This window comes from Gymnoscopelus microlampas, assembly GCF_963454915.1.
Source record: "Gymnoscopelus microlampas genome assembly, chromosome: 14".
NCBI classification, from domain to species: Eukaryota; Metazoa; Chordata; class Actinopteri; order Myctophiformes; family Myctophidae; genus Gymnoscopelus; species Gymnoscopelus microlampas.
Window position 1 is genome coordinate 7,314,238 of NC_139951.1, and position 16,683 is coordinate 7,330,920.

The 16,683-nt window shown below is 41.6% G+C and overlaps 1 protein-coding gene across 1 annotated transcript; it reads right to left on the reverse strand.

Moving 5' to 3' along the window:
- Nucleotides 1-1,517: 1,517 nt before the first annotated feature.
- Nucleotides 1,518-16,362, reverse strand: LOC311060780 (myosin heavy chain, fast skeletal muscle-like; the record flags this gene model as incomplete). Its single annotated transcript, XM_084079108.1, has 39 exons — nt 1,518-1,610; nt 1,716-1,844; nt 2,364-2,459; nt 2,564-2,668; nt 2,759-2,929; nt 3,028-3,153; nt 3,243-3,446; nt 3,555-3,863; nt 3,971-4,095; nt 4,247-4,412; nt 4,647-4,830; nt 5,205-5,401; nt 5,664-5,782; nt 5,934-6,060; nt 6,698-7,087; nt 7,175-7,265; nt 7,350-7,495; nt 7,588-7,764; nt 8,213-8,455; nt 8,635-8,890; nt 9,028-9,164; nt 9,261-9,384; nt 9,841-9,958; nt 10,060-10,147; nt 10,416-10,480; nt 11,472-11,775; nt 11,959-12,129; nt 12,227-12,376; nt 12,718-12,836; nt 13,198-13,336; nt 13,864-13,967; nt 14,051-14,149; nt 14,353-14,416; nt 14,499-14,591; nt 14,712-14,814; nt 15,342-15,369; nt 15,506-15,662; nt 15,931-16,074; nt 16,156-16,362. The coding sequence occupies 39 exons, from the start codon at nt 16,360-16,362 to the stop codon at nt 1,590-1,592; spliced, it is 5,796 nt and encodes a 1,931-aa protein (XP_083935234.1). The 3' UTR covers nt 1,518-1,589.
- Between the last annotated feature and the right edge of the window lie 321 nt (nt 16,363-16,683).

A 16,683-nucleotide genomic window follows, 5' to 3' on the forward strand; every position in this document is an offset into this window, starting at 1 on the left:
CTTGTATATCTGCACACACACACACGGACACACACACGCATGGACGCACGCACGCACGCACGCACGCACGCACACACACACACACACACACACACACACACACACACACACACACACACACACACACACACACACACAGAGGCGTAAATAACCTTCGCCTTTCGGCCTATTGGCCTGGCAAAGATAATGATGAACATTCATGCACCTTACCCCCACAATAACTCTAATTATACTCTCTCTCTCTCTCTCTCTCTCTCTCTCTCTCTCTCTCTCTCTCTCTCTCTCTCTCTCTCTCTCTCTCAATGACTTTACTGTAAGTCTTCCCTATTTAAAAGAAATCCTGTTGAGGTGAAACTTGACAGGTGAAGATGACAACTATTCATTGATTGAGGATCCTTTAATACCTATAAAGCAGTGGTTCTCAACCTTTTCTGGATCAGGGCCCACTTGAAAAGCTCGAAAGCATTTTGAGAACATGTTTATTGTAATGATCAATCAATCAATTGTGTTCCGGCTTGGATCCATAGAACTAACTCAACTAACTCAAACAAAAAATGTGGATATTGTTAAAAAGATATCCAGAAAAAAAAACGTTTCCTTTGGTCCACCCATTTCTGGGACATGTGAGCCTTGTCCAGTGAGGGCTCAGTCTAATTGCATCAGCTGACCATTGTAGGAGTGATTTGTTTATACCCTCTATCACTAATGTTGGGCGAAATTCACCCAAAGACCTGCCTGTAGAAAAAAACAGGGATAGGGGCAGGGAAACAAACCTACGTTCTATGACGTCAGTGAGCATCCTGAAGGTACCCAAGGACCCACCCACCTCAGACATCAGCAACATTATGATAGGATTTAAATACTATTTTAATATTTTGTATATTTTCTTTGTTGAAATAATTTCATGGTGTATTACACCACGAAATCTACATTATTGTTTTTTAATTTAAAATTGTAATGTCATATTATTTTTAATGAGACATGGAACATTGTCTCAGTAATTGATGTTTTATCGAACAATGTGAACACAAATTCTTTACTTCCATTTTTAACACTGTGGTCAGTACAGAGGAACTTTCTGATGCCAATATGGAGTTATCTGCTGTAACAGTTTTGGAAGGCCTGACTTAAACAATTTGTCAGTGTGCATGTCTGGTTGTGTGTTTATATGTTTGTATTGGTTAAATATGTGTGATGTGTGACATTTTCGTTCACAACTTCAAATGGAATACACTTAGAAGCCATTGTGAAATATAAATAATTTGGAATGTTCAGTTCTCAACAGGATGGATCCTGAGCAGCATTTTATGAGCATGCTGACGAGGTGATGGCACTTGAAAACCATCCTGTGATTTGCATTGAAAACATCTAAAATTGATAGGCCTACACATTATTATTATTGTTTTACTTTGCAATGGGTTTACAAAATAGTATATAGCGGACATGTGAGTTGGAACCAGAATAATCTGACAAACCTGACAATAAAAAGTGATTGAAGAGACAATGAAACAAAATGATTTTGTTGCCACCTTTATTGAACACAATGGATCATATTTTATGACTTTGCATGGTGACTTGAATTGGAGAACTTATTCAGCAGCATCTTTTCCCTGTAAACATAGAAATATACTATTAGATAGCGAACACTAATCTTTTGTTAAATCTTAGTTAAAGATAATCATCTTAATAAACCTTCATATTGCACATGTATTTACCTTGGCGTCACGACCTTTAGCTCTCATCTTGTTAACCTGGGACTCAGCAATGTCAGCACGCTCTTCAGCCTCCTCCAGCTCATGCTGAATCTTTCTACACTTGGACAGGTGAGTGTTGGCTGATTCCTCCTACAATATGATAGAGATGGTTCAAAGACTCAATATTTGAAAAGAGCATCTTGCAATTATAGTCCAAACGAGACAATTTCAGGAAATTGTAAAGTGTGTTTGTGGCTAATACAATGGCCCATGCAGCATGTTCATGAGTGCCTTGGGACCACATGAATGAGCATGGACATGTTGTCATTGGAACGGCGCGATCATGACTCTGAAACACACAGCCTGCGTCTGAAGCGTGTGCATTGTTGTGGAAGAGCTTGCCTTTCTTTTCAGCACCCGTATTACAGTAACAGCTTCCCCGCGGTGCGGATGCCATACCATACTGCAGAAGCACAGCACTATAGAGATTCTATGTGCCACTCGTGGAAAGCAGCGAGATGGACACTGACACATGCCCTGCTGTTCACATTATACCGGCATTATCTTTCACATAACTGATTCCTATTATGTCTTAATTACACTGTGCCAACCGTACTATACCCATGGCAGCCACAAGTGAAAATTCATCACAATGTATATTTATCTTACCGCTTCCTCGGATTGTCTCTTGTAGCCCTTCACCTTCATCTGCAGCTTGTCTACCAGATCCTGAAGCCTGCCAAGATTCTTCTTGTCCTCTTCAGTCTAAAGTCAGAGCGAATTCATAACATTCATAGTTGTAAGCTCATGCAATCTATTCATTTTGTCAGAGGCATGATGGTCATTAAAGTGAACATGGTGTACAGTACCTGGTATGTCAGCTCTTTCACTCTCCTCTCGTACTTGCGGACACCTTTAATAGCATCTGCTCCGCCTCTCTGTGCACCTTCAACCTCTGCCTCCAGCTCACGCACCTTCACAATTGAATTGTACATTATGAGATTATTTCTTCTTATGTCATCATCTATAGACTATAAGCTGTGTTGAAGTAAACTACATCTTACCCTGCCCTCCAGTTTCTGGAGCTGCTTCTTGCCTCCCTTCATAGCCAGGTTCTCAGCCTCATCTAGACGGTGCTGCAGGTCCTTGACTGTGACCTCCAGGTTCTTCTTCATCCTCTCCAGGTGAGAACTAGTGTCCTGCTCCTTCTTCAGCTCCTCGGCCATCATAGCAGCCTGGAAAGTCATGTTTGCATTGTATTGTATGTTAATATGAAGACATGAGGATATGTATATGTAATAGATAAGGGTAGGGGTAGGGCATCCTAACTTACATCAGTGATGGCTTTCTTGGCCTTCTCCTCAGCATTCCTTGCTTCTTGAACAGTGTCGTCCACTTCACCTTGGACCTGGATCAGGTCAGCCTCAATCTTCTTCTTGGTGTTCAAAAGGCTTGTGTTCTAAAATAAAGATTCAGTTGAACAATATAAGTAAGCATGATGTAAATCGTTTTGAAATTCTGAATATAGATTTTTTCTGATGTGCGTACCTGAGAGTGCAACAGTCCAGCGCGCTCACTAGCATCTACCAGTTCTTGCTCAGCCACTTTGCGGCCTCTCTCTGTCTGTTCCAGAGCCACTCTCAGCTCATCAATCTCAGCCATCATGAGGCCATTCCTACGATCCACCATGGCACCTTGCTCCTTCACATCTTCTGCACCTCTGACAGCATCGTCAAGATGCAATTGGGCATCCTAAAATAAATCACATTTGAGGTGGTCAAGTTAAGAGAAACATCAGAATGTGACTTGTTCAGTGCAGTTCCATTGTTTGAATACGTGTCTAACTGATATGTTTTGCACCTTAAGCTGTCCCTGGACGTTCCTCAGCTGCTTCTGGGCCTCAGCAGCCTGGCGGTTGGCGTGGCTCAGCTGAACCTCCATCTCGTTCAGGTCTCCCTCCATCTTCTTCTTGATTCTCAGGGCATCGTTTCTGCTCCTGACCTCAGAGTCCAGAGTGCCCTGCATGGAGTCAATCACCCTCTGGCTGTTCCTCTTGATCTGTTCCATCTCTTCATCCTTCTCTGCCAGCTTCCTGTCGACCTCACCCTTGATCTGGTTGAGCTCCAGCTGGACACGAAGAATCTTGGACTCCTCGTGTTCCAGAGTACCCTAAAATGTAAAGATCAAAATGTAACATCATATACAAATACACTGTTTGAATATAACTTTTTTTTTTTAAATAAATCTAAGATATAGAAAATTGATAAAAGTTTTACCTCAGCTTCCTCCAGTGCTGTCTGGATCTCTGACTTCTCTGTCTCCGTCTGTTTCTTCGATTTCTCCAGCTCATGGATGTTCTTTCCAGTCTCACCAATCTGTTCAGTCAGGTCTGAGATCTCCTCTGCAGTTGATTGGAAATAATCAATGAGGAACCTTCCAATCAGCAACTATTTTGTATTTGCATTTGAATAAAGTTGTAGCCTGATCCACAACTGATCTTGAACATTTTTTTTCTTACTGTTATTAAAAGAATTATGTAGAGAAAGACTCACGTTGCAGGTTCTTATTCTCACGCTTCATGGTCTCCAGTTGGTCCAGAGACTCCTCGTAGGAGTTCTTCATCTTAAACAACTCAGTACTGAGAGAACGAGCCTCTTTCTGAGCTCCTTCCAGTTCTGCCTGACCCTCTTCATGCTTCTGCTTCCATTCTGCCAAGACCTGCACAGCATGTGTAATGAAATGTGTCATTTACCCCACTTTAAGGACCTGCACATGATTTGTAATGAAATGTGTCATTTACCCCACGTTCAGGACCTGCACAGCATTTGTAATGAAATACGTCATTTACCCCACTTTAAGGACCTGCACATGATTTGTAATGAATTGCTTAATTTACCCAACTTTAAGGAGGCAAGAATTATTTTTGTTTCAAAATAATGAGTGTCAAAGCACCTTATCGAAGTTCCTCTGTTTCTTGTCAAGGTTGGCAGCCAGACCATTGGCCCTCTCCACATCAATCATGAGGTCTTCCACTTCACCCTGGAGTCTCTGTTTGGTTTTCTCCAGAGAGGCGCACTTGGAATTCACAGCCTCGATTTGCTCTTCAGCCTCCTGCAGACGCTGGGCTAGCTTCTTCCTGTTGATCAGTGTTGAATGGAATCAAATTAATGTGGACAATATTTTGCATAGTGAGTGGTGCCTGACAGTGTAAAACATTGGTTCTCAATGTGGGGTCCGGGGACCCCAGGAGTCCTTGGGATCCATAGCAGATCTACAAGCTCACAGTGCGTCACTTTGTGCGACGTTGCGAGCTTGTACATCTGCTATTTTCATGGAAAATGTTTGGAAATCTGGAATAATTTGGAATTCATTTTAATATAAATCTTCTCATCTGTGGGTCCCTGGCAAACCTTTGCAGAGGGTGGTACGCAGCCAAATATATGTATCAATTTGGGGTTCTTTCACACCAAAAGGTTTGAGAAACACTGGTTTAAAACACTGATGACTTACTTAGCTTCCTCCAGCTCCTCAGTGCGTTGGACAGCATCAGTCTCATACTTGCTCCTCCACTGACACACCTCAGCGTTTGCCTTGGACATTCCACGCTGCAGCTCCGCCTTGGCTTCCTGTTCCTCCTCAAACTGCTCCCTCAGAAGGTCACAGTCATGGCGAGCTGATTGCACAGCATGAGCAAGGGCATTCTTTGCCTGTCAATAGAAAATGGACAAAAAAATTGAATTGAACTGAATTAAATTACAAAAAAATATAAAACTAGGAAAAAAAAGTAACCTGACTCCGCCAGATGGGGGCGGTATTGACTTCACAATACGGCCTCCATCTGGACTCGCTCAGAGAGTAGAGCTGCCCGCACCGCTGTGTGTGCGAACCAATCAGCGGCTGCTAGGGGCGGGATCATCCAATCACCTGCCAAGTAGCTTGAAAAAAAAGGGGGACTAATCTGTTCCTCACCTTAACCTCCTCTTCATTGAGTCTCTTCAACTCCTCAATCTGCTGGGTAAAGGCCTGCTTGCCTCTGGTGAGCTGTGAGACCAGAGCTTCTTTCTCCTCCAGTTGACGACCAAACTCACCTAATTAGAAATTTAAATATTTGTTTCAAACATTTCAAACAAATTATCAAAGTCCCAGGATAACTGTTGATCAAAGCATCATATCTAATTATTTGCTCAAGTACCATCGACAAACCATGTAGACAAAGTAGACTTTAAGATGAACATTTACCGTTCTCTGTCAACAGTCTTGCTCTCTGAGCTCCAATATCATTGATCTGGCGAACGTTCTCATCACTCTTGGCCTTGATTTCACTAAGTTGGTCCTCAAGGGTGCGGCACATCTTCTCAAGATTTCCCTGTAAATAAACATTGGACTTATTCAATCATGCTTTTTTCTGATTGGTTCATTGCTTTGATTTGAACAGTAAAGCCACTTGATAAAGTCTATCATTCAGCCCTCCTGTTTATAACTGGAGATGGTTTCCTTACTCATCACTGGATTGGCCATCATTAGCTATGAAGAGAGAACATCACTGCACTGTTTTTATCTACAAAGCCTTACTTAACCACTTAAACCCCATATGGTTGAGCGGTGTCCCTCCGGTCTTTTCCGTTTTCTGTTATTGTTGGGAAAGCTTTTGCTTAAAATAGCCGAACGACAAGCTCACAAAGCGACGCATCCCCACAATACGGATAATGGGCTTTAAGTGGTTAAGAAAATTGCCTGTCTTAACAGCGTGTTAACATTTAGAGTTTGCAATTACCAATCAACAGGATTACTGGGCTTTAAACGTTCCCACAGTTAAATCTGAGCTGGGTAAGACTGCCTTTCACTACTATGCCCCACGTGTGGAACTGTTTTTAAATTGGAGAATTTCATTTCACTTGCTCGATTTAAACAGTTTGTGAGTAATACTCTGAGATCAGTTTGTACTGTTTGTACATTCTTTGAATATCTGAAATGTCTGTTGTCTTGTCATTGATCCATCATACCTTTGCCTTAGCAACAGCCTCCATGTTGCTGGACAAGTCATCGATCTCCATCTTGTATTCACTCTTCTCCTTCTCCAGTTTCTGCTTGACTCTCTGGAGGTTGTCGATCTGTTCACCCAGTTCAGCCACACTGTCAGCCTGTTTCTTACGGAGAGCAGAGGCAGTGGCTTCATGCTGCAGGGTGGACTCTTCTAGGTCACGACGCAGCTTCTGGAACTCAGCCTCACGCTTCTTATTCATCTCAATCTGAGCAGCGGTGGCTCCTCCAGCCTCCTCAAGCCTCTCACTGATCTCCTCAAGTTCCCTGGAGAGATCAGCTCTCTGCTTCTCCACCTTGGCACGAGCGGCACGCTCCGCCTCGATCTCTTCTTCCAGTTCTTCAATACGAGCCTTTCAATTTAATGATGTTAGATTAACATCTGAAAGTAATAATTCACTCTTACTTATTATTAATGATTTTTAAAGAAAAAAAAATACCTGGAGTTCTTTGATCTTCTTCTGTAGCTGAGCCCCCATAGATTGTTCATCCTCAATCTTACTCAGAAGCTGGCTTACTTCAAAGTCCTTCCTGTGGAACAAAGCACATCATATTTTAGTGTCATTCTGCAGGTGGTTTCTCTCCATGACATTTCATATTGTTGGTCCACATTACTTCTTTATCTTCTCATCAGACTGCTGCTTGTCATTTTCCAGGTCCATTATGGATTCCTGGGCCAGTTTCAGATCACCCTCCAGCTTTCTCTTGGTTCTCTCCAGGTCCATGCGGAGCTTCTTCTCTTGCTCAAGAGAACCCTCCAGCTGCACAATGATACATGAGTTGTACATCATCATTCAGTGAAACAATAAACATAATGTGTTCCAAACATCCAATTCACTTTGGTAAAACTCACATCGTCAACTTGTTGCTCCAGCTTGGTCTTGGCCTTGGTCAGAGTGTTGACTTTGTCTTCCTCTGACTGCAGGTCATCCAGGGTCTGCTGATGTGCCTCTTGGAGGGCCTTTTTCTCCTTGGTCAGCTTAGCAAGTCCCTCATCCTGAGAGGCCATCTCCTCGGTCAGGTTCTTCACCTAAACGAACCCGACAAGGACAGTGTTAATAATTCGCTCAACCTGAGAGGCCATCTCCTCGGTCAGGTTCTTCACCTGATATTATCAGAACAGAATTTGTTGTCATGGAATAGATCATTATTTTACTTGGTCGGGCGGAAACCTCACATGTCCAAAACAGTTACTTGTCAAAAAAAATAGAAAAAGTAGCAGGTCGACAAGCTTGCAGATCTGCTATTTTATGTGTGTGTGTGTGTGTGTGTGTGTGTGTGTGTGTGTGTGTGTGTGTGTGTGTGTGTGTGTGTGTGTGTGTGTGTGTGTGTGTGTGTGTGTGTGTGTGACGCTGTAGTATGATCAAGTAGGGCGTTAATTTACAAAAAAACACAAAAGGTTTAAATATGTAGATAGGAGGTTTCTGCCCGACAGCAAGGACTACTAACTTGATAAAACCCCAGAGAGTGTATAATACCTTGTTTTCAGTGGCGTGCTTCTCCTTCTCCACTTTGGCCAAGGTGAGCTCCAGGTCATCAATGTCCTTCTTGAGCTCAGAGCATTCATCCTCCAGCTTCCTCTTCTTGGCGGTCAGTTCAGCATTCATCTCCTCCTCGTCCTCCAGTCTCTCAGTCGTCTCTTTGAGCTTTGCCTCCAACTGGATCTTACTTTTAATAAGACCCTCACATCTCTCCTCGGCATCATTCAATGCTTCATCTCCCTTTTGGTCAATGAAAAAGAAAAAGAAAACACACAAGCATGTCAGCATTTGTTCTGGTCAAGACGTACTTTTGCAGTTGCCTGTTGTGGAGTACAGACTCTTAGGGAGCATAGTGTGAGAAAGCGCAGCTTTGTGATCTGAGGAAGGGATTTGTAAAATGTCCAGTTTAGCCTGCTTACTGATGATGCTGCCAGGGCAAGGTTATTTTTCTCCTGTATCAGAGCCACCATCTTCTCCTCTAGGTCCTTCTTCTTGGCCAGGGCAGTAGACAGGTCAGTCGTCATCTTCTCGTAGTTCTCCTTCATGTTGGCCAGTTCCTTCTCAGTCTCAGCGCTCTGCAGAAGAGGCTTGATCTTGTAGTAGACCTTCATCCATGGCCAGTGTTTCACAGCGACGAACGAGCGGAGGTTGAACTGTATGGTGAAAACGGCGTCTCTGTGGAAAAACGGTTGAAGTGTGTCATGATTGTGGACAGTGATAGAAGAAGTATACGCTTGTATTAAAATTGTATTGAACAGTAAGTGTACTTACAAATGATACTAAATATTGAATAAATTATGTTTTCAAAGTACCTTGTAGCCATCATCTTAACAAACTGCTTCCTCATGAGGTAAGCTCGTGCGAGAGCCTGAGTCATGGTGACCAGAGCAAACAGCTTTTCATCTCGCATCTCCTCCAGCGTACCCAGCAGACCAGCTTTGAAGAACACCTGAACACAATGTTACAAACACTGTAACTAAAAGAACTGTACATCAACTTTTAGTCCTCTCTTGATAATGTTAAACCAGGTTCACAGTGGGTTTACCTTGGTGTGTCCAAACTTGTACTCATCAACTGGAACATCAATGGACCCAAGCAGCTTCTCAGAGGCTTTCTTGTTGTCCATGAACGCGCCATCGGGACATGCGCTGGCATTCAGTACTTTGTACCTGTTTTGCAGAAGTTCATGGTCATTTTGCGTGCCTCCCGTTAACTCTTAACTTAGCAAGATTTCTCGCCATATTTTGCAAAGGTGCGGCCTGCCAAAGATTTTGTGTTTTCAGTGGTTTTCCACTAGATGGCGCTTTTCACTAACCTGGGAGTCAACATTTGACTCCCAGAGAAGCAAAGCAGGAGCAAATAACGTGATCGCAAAAAAAAGGAAGCCCGTTCACTTCCTTGTTATTGGATTTCTGTTTCTGTTGCTTTTTTGTGGAGACTCGGATACGTCTTTTAGAGCGATCGGGGTATCGATCATACTGGAGATAAATATTCTATGATTTCTCAAGGGTTAGTGAAAACACTCTAACATCGCTGGCAGTGGCTTGGCAAATTATGTTTTATTTCTGGCAGTCAAAGAGTTAATGGGTTTGGAAATAAAAGCTGCTGGAAAAAGGAATGAATACCTCTGCTTGAAGTCAGCATATGGGATTCTGCTTGGGAAGCCCTTTCTACAGATTCTGATGCCCTCCAGCACACCGTTACACCTTAGCTGATGGATGACCAAGAAATTCTCCATCAAGCCTGTAAAGATGTTATTAGGACAAAATAGTTACACACTGGCTAAAGTTGCATTAAATGACCACCTCACAATCATTGTTTACGTTTGTATTTTCTGTGTTTACCTGGAGTCTTGGACTCGTTGGGAATCAGGCAACGCACAAAGTGAGGATGAGTGCTCCTCAAGTTGGTCATCAGCATCCCCAAGTTCGCCTATTGAGACATAAAAGAGCCAAGTAGGCTTATTATTAGTAAAACGTTCTCATTTAGATACTAGTTGCTTTACAGATTTAGATTGTCCTAAAACATACATTACCCACTTAAGCCCTATTTTATAATTCAGCCATTCAAAGATAGCTGATCTACAAGCTCACAAGCTCACAAAGACGTGCCTATTTCTTACATGGATATAATGTTGACAATAATAATACTTCATTCTTACATGAATATAATGTTGAGAATAATTAATAAATATTCTTACCCTGAAAGCACTAGACACAGTTTGCATGGAACCACCCTTCTTCTTGCCTCCTTTCTTATTGTTATCTGTTTATATTTGTTAGAAACATAAAATAAAAAAATAAAAAGTTTATTTATGTAGCAAATTTTCAACGACCAAGGTCGAACCAAAGTCCTGGACAGGAACAAATTAAAGAATATCCCACAATGTCCATGATAAAAGGGAGACGAGAGGAATGTATAGAGGGGACAAGAACTTGAGAGCGCAGGTACATGTGGGCAGGCAGGGAAAGGGACTGAGGGGGGGTTCTGTCACAGTCACAGACTTTCCCTGTCTTGTCTAGGTCTTGTATTTCTATGTGTTATGTTCTTGTTCTAGTTTTCATGGTTCTATGCCCATGTCTCCCCAAGCTGTATCTCATGTGTAATCAGTCCTCATGTGTTAGTCTTGTTCCCCTTTCCGTCCTTGTCGTGTCATTGTTTGGTGTCACAGAGATTAACTAGAAAAAGTGCTCCTCGGAGCACAGGTCTCCGCCAGGTCAGGTAGGTTATTGTGGCCTCCTGGTGGCGCTATAACAGGTCATTGTGAAAAGTGTGGCATTTCTTCCTCGGCCTCATGGGAATGTGCGTGTGCAATTTTATGGAAATTGCAAGCTGCGTTCATGATTTGAGACATTTTGTTCAAAACGGACCAATCCTGCAAACTTTGAGAGCCAACCAGGATGGAATATGGGAAATCGGACAGATCGGGGTTGATCACATGACTATAGAGATACTGTGTACCAATTTGCATGACGTTTGGTTAAAAGCTGTAGGAGGAATGGGGAAAAAATGGGTTTTGCACAAATCGGCCTCTGGTGGCCTCTGGTGGCCCATGTGAAAAATGTGGGCAGAGGTTCTGAATTGGCATCCAGGGAGTGGGTGTGCACAGTTTCGCAGCGACGGGCCAACGGTGCTGGAGATTAGCTACTAACACGCGGACAGGACACACGGACGGACACACAGACGGACATACGGACAGGGGGTAAAACATACTCTCTCGCCATTCCTTTCGGCCTGGCGGAGACAATAAACATACCTTCTGGCTCAGGTGGGGGATAGAACACAGCCAGAAGTTTAACTGAAGACTTCTGGAACAGCTGAATGACAGAGTCGTTCAGGGGGTCCTTGTTCTTCTCAAGCCAGCCTGTGATGCTGTAGTCCACAGTTCCAGCGTAGTGGACCAGGGAGAAGTGGGCCTCACCCTTGCCTTTGGCAGGCTTGGGTTTCTCAAAGGCCTTGTTCTTCCCAAGATGCTGGTCAAGCAACTTTTCGGCGAAAGTTTTGTCTGAAGACTTTGGGAACATGCACTGCTCTTCAAGGATGGAGAAGATGCCCAAGGGCTTTGTAAAGGAGACAAAAGAGAAAATGACAAAAACAATATTAACATCATGTCCATTAAAGTACAAAGTAATAGTATACCTTTTCAATGAGTTCAATGCAGACAGCCAGGTCCATGATAATATAATAATAATAGTATACCTTCTCAATGAGCTCAATGCAGACAGCCAAGTCCATGTACATACCTTCTCAATGAGCTCAATGCAGATAGCCAGGTCCATGCCAAAGTCAATGAGATCCCAGGGGATGCCTTCTTTTTTGTACTCTTCTTGTTCCAGAACAAACATGGTGTGGTTGAAAAACTGTTGCAGTTTCTCATTGGTGAAGTTGATGCACAGCTGCTCCAGGGTGTTGAACTGTGTGTGGAAATATCATTAGCCCAATATCTTGTAATTGTGTAATTGTGACAATAAAATAATTAGTCTCGCACTTTAAAAAAAAGTCCATGCTTACATCAAAGATTTCAAAACCAGCGATGTCCAGCACACCAATGTAGAAGTTTCTCTGCTGCTTGGTGTCCAGCATCTCGTTGATCCTAATGACCATCCAGAAGAACTCCTTCTCATAGAGGGACTTGGCCAAGGCACCGACTGAGTTCATTACCTAAGGACATAGGTGTGAATTACACAATTTACTATTTAGAATTCAGGCATTTAGCAGGTATAATATATATATTTTTAAAGGTATAACAATACTGTTAAAATAATGTCAGAGGTGCATGGAGCTGCACGTGTTTCTGCAGTGTGGTATGGTATATTTTGTATGCTCTTCATATATTAAATAAATAAATAGAAATTAATTTGAATAATGTTTGAGGATCATTTTATCTACAGAAGCTGATTTAAGACACAACTCAAAAAGATATTAGAGGTCTTATGGTATGCTGTGTTGAAAATATAAGGTGTGTATGAAATCAGAACATGGAAATAATGTAATTTACTCACCTGTGGCACAGTTTGTCCCTTAGTGACATACTCATTTCCGACTTTCACTCTGGGGTAGCAATACGCCTTAAGCATCTCTGCTGAGTTTATACCCAACAGGTAGCCAATCTTGTCAGCCTCTGAAATGTTCATACAATTTACAATTTACAATTTAGGCATTTAGCAGACGCTCTTAATCCAGAGAGCGACTTACAGTAAGCAAGGTACAGTAAACACAAGTTAATACGTCAAATGCATAGAGATAGTAATCTAGGATCAAAGGTAAACCAAATAATATTTTGTCTGTATAATATGTTTTCTTTTTTCTCCACAATTTTTGTAACCCAGTAAACTGTAATCCTGGGCATTTCTCTCCCTCTGCCAGCTTGGGGAGAGCCCCTAAACTGAGCTCATGCTTCCTTCAATGCTTGAGGAGTGAGCATGCCACTTCTTATCACCTGACAGGAAGGAGGAAAAAATATATAATAAAGATCAGCTCACCCTCTGTGCCGTCAGGTTCTGCCTGTTCTTCACGCTGCTTCTGTTTGAACCTCATGACACCATGATGCATCACTGCACCGGTGAACTTGTAGATCATCTGTTTTTCCTCACCGTTGAAGCCCAGGATGTCAATAGCCTCCTGATAAGCAGAGATGTATTCAAAAGATTGAGATTAAACATTAGTTTAACAAACATCATTTAGAACTGTGTACAACTCAACAGTTAACAAACTAAATGACAGTAAGTGTATACATGGTATCTGCACATTTCTAAAGTGACAATTTAAGGACTTTTAAGACCTATAAAAGAAATACATTGAAATAAAACAAATATGACCATTACTGTGTCAAAAGTAATCAACAAACTATACCATACAAATTGTCAAACATTGGCCAAATTGTTGACTAATACCTACTGTAAGAAAGAGGTAAAGAATGTGAAAACATGTAGATCGGCTATCTTCACAATATTTATCTGTGGAACTGAGTCAAACTAAATGTAATGCCTCAACTGCTACAATTCCAAGTGCTTGTCGGGGTGGGGGGTTGCCCAGTTCAAATAGGATTAGTTTGGGGGGTCACAGCTTTATAAAATACATTTTGCAGAGCAACTGACTGCAGTTCACACTATAGTGAGTATTAGAAAGAAACAAATATGTTCACTGACATCAGTAGCGTCCAGCTCCGCTTTGTCATCAATGCTGGCCACAGTGATCTGTCCCATGCTGATCAACGGGAAGTCGTAGGGGTTGGAGGTGATCAGACACATTTCTTAAAAGGGATTAAAAAAGGGTTAACATGTGTTTTTATTCATTCATTTATGTTCTCACTGCATCATCAGTAATTCCACTTACCAATAATCTCAGGTTTGTGATTGGTCATCATCTGGAAAAAGATGTGGTAACCTCTCTCTGCAGGAAGCTGATAGGTCACTCTAGACTTCTCCAGCAGATCTATATGGGTTGTACATAACTCATATTAATAACAATAATAATAATAATATAACAATAATAAGGGTAATAATAATAATGAGTATTATTATAATTACAATTGTAATTATGACAAAAATAATAATCTATATGGGTTGTACATAACTCAAAATGTAATCCTCAAATTAACGCATATATAATTTATCATCTGTGAACTTCATACTTACATGTCTCAATATCAGCACTGGCCAGTTTACCCGTTGTGCCGAAATGGATTCTGATGAATTTACCCTGTTTGATATAGCACAATTAGTTTCATCTACATTTTGGAATTATTGCAGGCTTTCTATAAAATGTCATTATTTATACTTACAAAGCGAGAGGAGTTGTCATTCCTCACAGTCTTGGCATTACCATAGGACTCCAGCAAGGGATTGGCTGCAATAATCTGATCCTCCAGTGACCCCTAGAATGTTTTAGACATCGCCCAATATACAATTTGGTCAGAATTATTTTTGATTGCTATATTGCATATAAATGCTTTATGTTCAAAATCCTTTTTTGATTAAAAAAACTGTACAAATACCTTGATTTTACCGGCCGCTGCTTTTTCTCCACCAGAACTAGCTGTTGCAAAGTACTGGATGACACGCTTGGTGTTCACAGTCTTTCCAGCACCGGATTCTCCACTGGTTATAAATGCATACATTCAGAGAAATGCAGTTAGTGAATTTGTGTACAATGTTGCTTTTTGAGCGGTGTAGCCGCTCCTATAAGTGGGGTTGGGACACATCATTAGTACACCCTTCGATGTACTGTGATTGGCTCATAATAGCACACCCCTCTACATTAGTACACCCCTAGCTGTACTGTGATTGGCTGACTCTATTGGCTGACTCTATTCAGCAATGTGATTGGCTAGCGAGGCACATGATGAAATTAATAACCTATAAATAGGACTATGCACTTAAAAAAAAAAACTTTTTGAGTGGTGCCAACCACTCCTATATCTGACTTTGTCTGTGTGTCCGGCCGTATGTATGTCCAATAAACAAACATTGATGACAACATCAATACGGGGCTCATCAAAGGCACCACTCTCTTCACACAGGGTGTGATTTTTTTTTTAAGTGAGCTTCCATCACTGTGATGACCACACCGCTCACTTCACACTGGGTGTGATTTTTATTTAATGCCTATTAGATGGGAAACTTACGTGATCAAGACAGACTGGTTCTCTTTATCTGTAAAATGTAAAGCAAACCTTTAGTCACGGATACAGCACAAAACCATTATAGCATTATATTATATTTTTATATATATATATTTTTTATATATATATTATTATTCTTTTTTTACATTGTCCTGACTAGTACGTACCCATCAGCATGAACTGATAAGCGTTGTCAGAGACAGAGAAGATGTGGGGTGGAGCCTCAATACGCTTCTTGCCTCTGTAGGCATTTACAACCTCCTGGTCGTACACTGGGAGCCACTTGTAGGGGTTCACAGTTGCACAAAACAAGCCAGAGTAGGTCTGAAGGGGAGAAGAGAGAGAACATTAACATCATACAACATAGCACTGACCATGCCACATATCTGGGACAACGGATCACTAGAGCTGGGATTACAGTTACGAGTTGCAAGTGGCATCAACTAATGAGCAAGTTAACTTCAGAACCATGAGTTTGTTTGAATCTGTCATTCTATGGATTTCACTTGATGATATAATGTGTGCTCTGTATTGTTCTTTCTTTTCTTTACAGGTGCAACAAAGTCTGTTCTCAGCATGTAGAAAACCTTACATAGATCATCCATGCTGCATAACGCTCTTTGAGGTTATACAGGACAGTGGCTTCAGTGAGGTGGGTCATCATGGCCATATCCTCAATTTTGTCATACTTGGGAGGGTTCATAGGGGTGACATCAGCCTCCTTTGCAACTCTTTCCTAAAAGAAACAACAACTTTAGAATGTCTTGCAAATACAGTTGTACTGTGTGTATTTTATTTCAGATCCACCTCTACGTACCTCCTTCGTCTCGAGCGTTTCCACGGTGACTTTGCCACCGTCCCTCTTTAGGATTTTACACTTGACATACAGCTCCTTAACATCAGTTACAAATGCTGCAGATTTGGCATCAAATGGCGCACTTTGAGCTGCCATTCTCTCCTTCTCTGGCTTACGGAGGTAAATGGCGGCCTTGCCATATTGCTCCATCTCTGCGTCCGTACTCATGGTGGCGGTTTTCTGTAGACAGACAAATAGATGGTGTTGATGCCTTTGCTGACTTGAGATCCAAGCAGATAATTGTAGGACTATTCTTATGGTTATAGCTTAACACTCACTTTTGTCCTCTACCAGTAGCAGTGAAACCTTGTGTGCAACCCTTAAGTGTGAAAGAAACACATAATTTTTAGGACATTAATATGAGTTGAATTATTCAATACAATGTATATTCATGAATTAAATTAGATTATTTGAATCCTAATGTTCATTCTTGCCACACACCACTGCATTAGTTCCACATCTAAAAAAGAGTGATCCATTTCAATATAA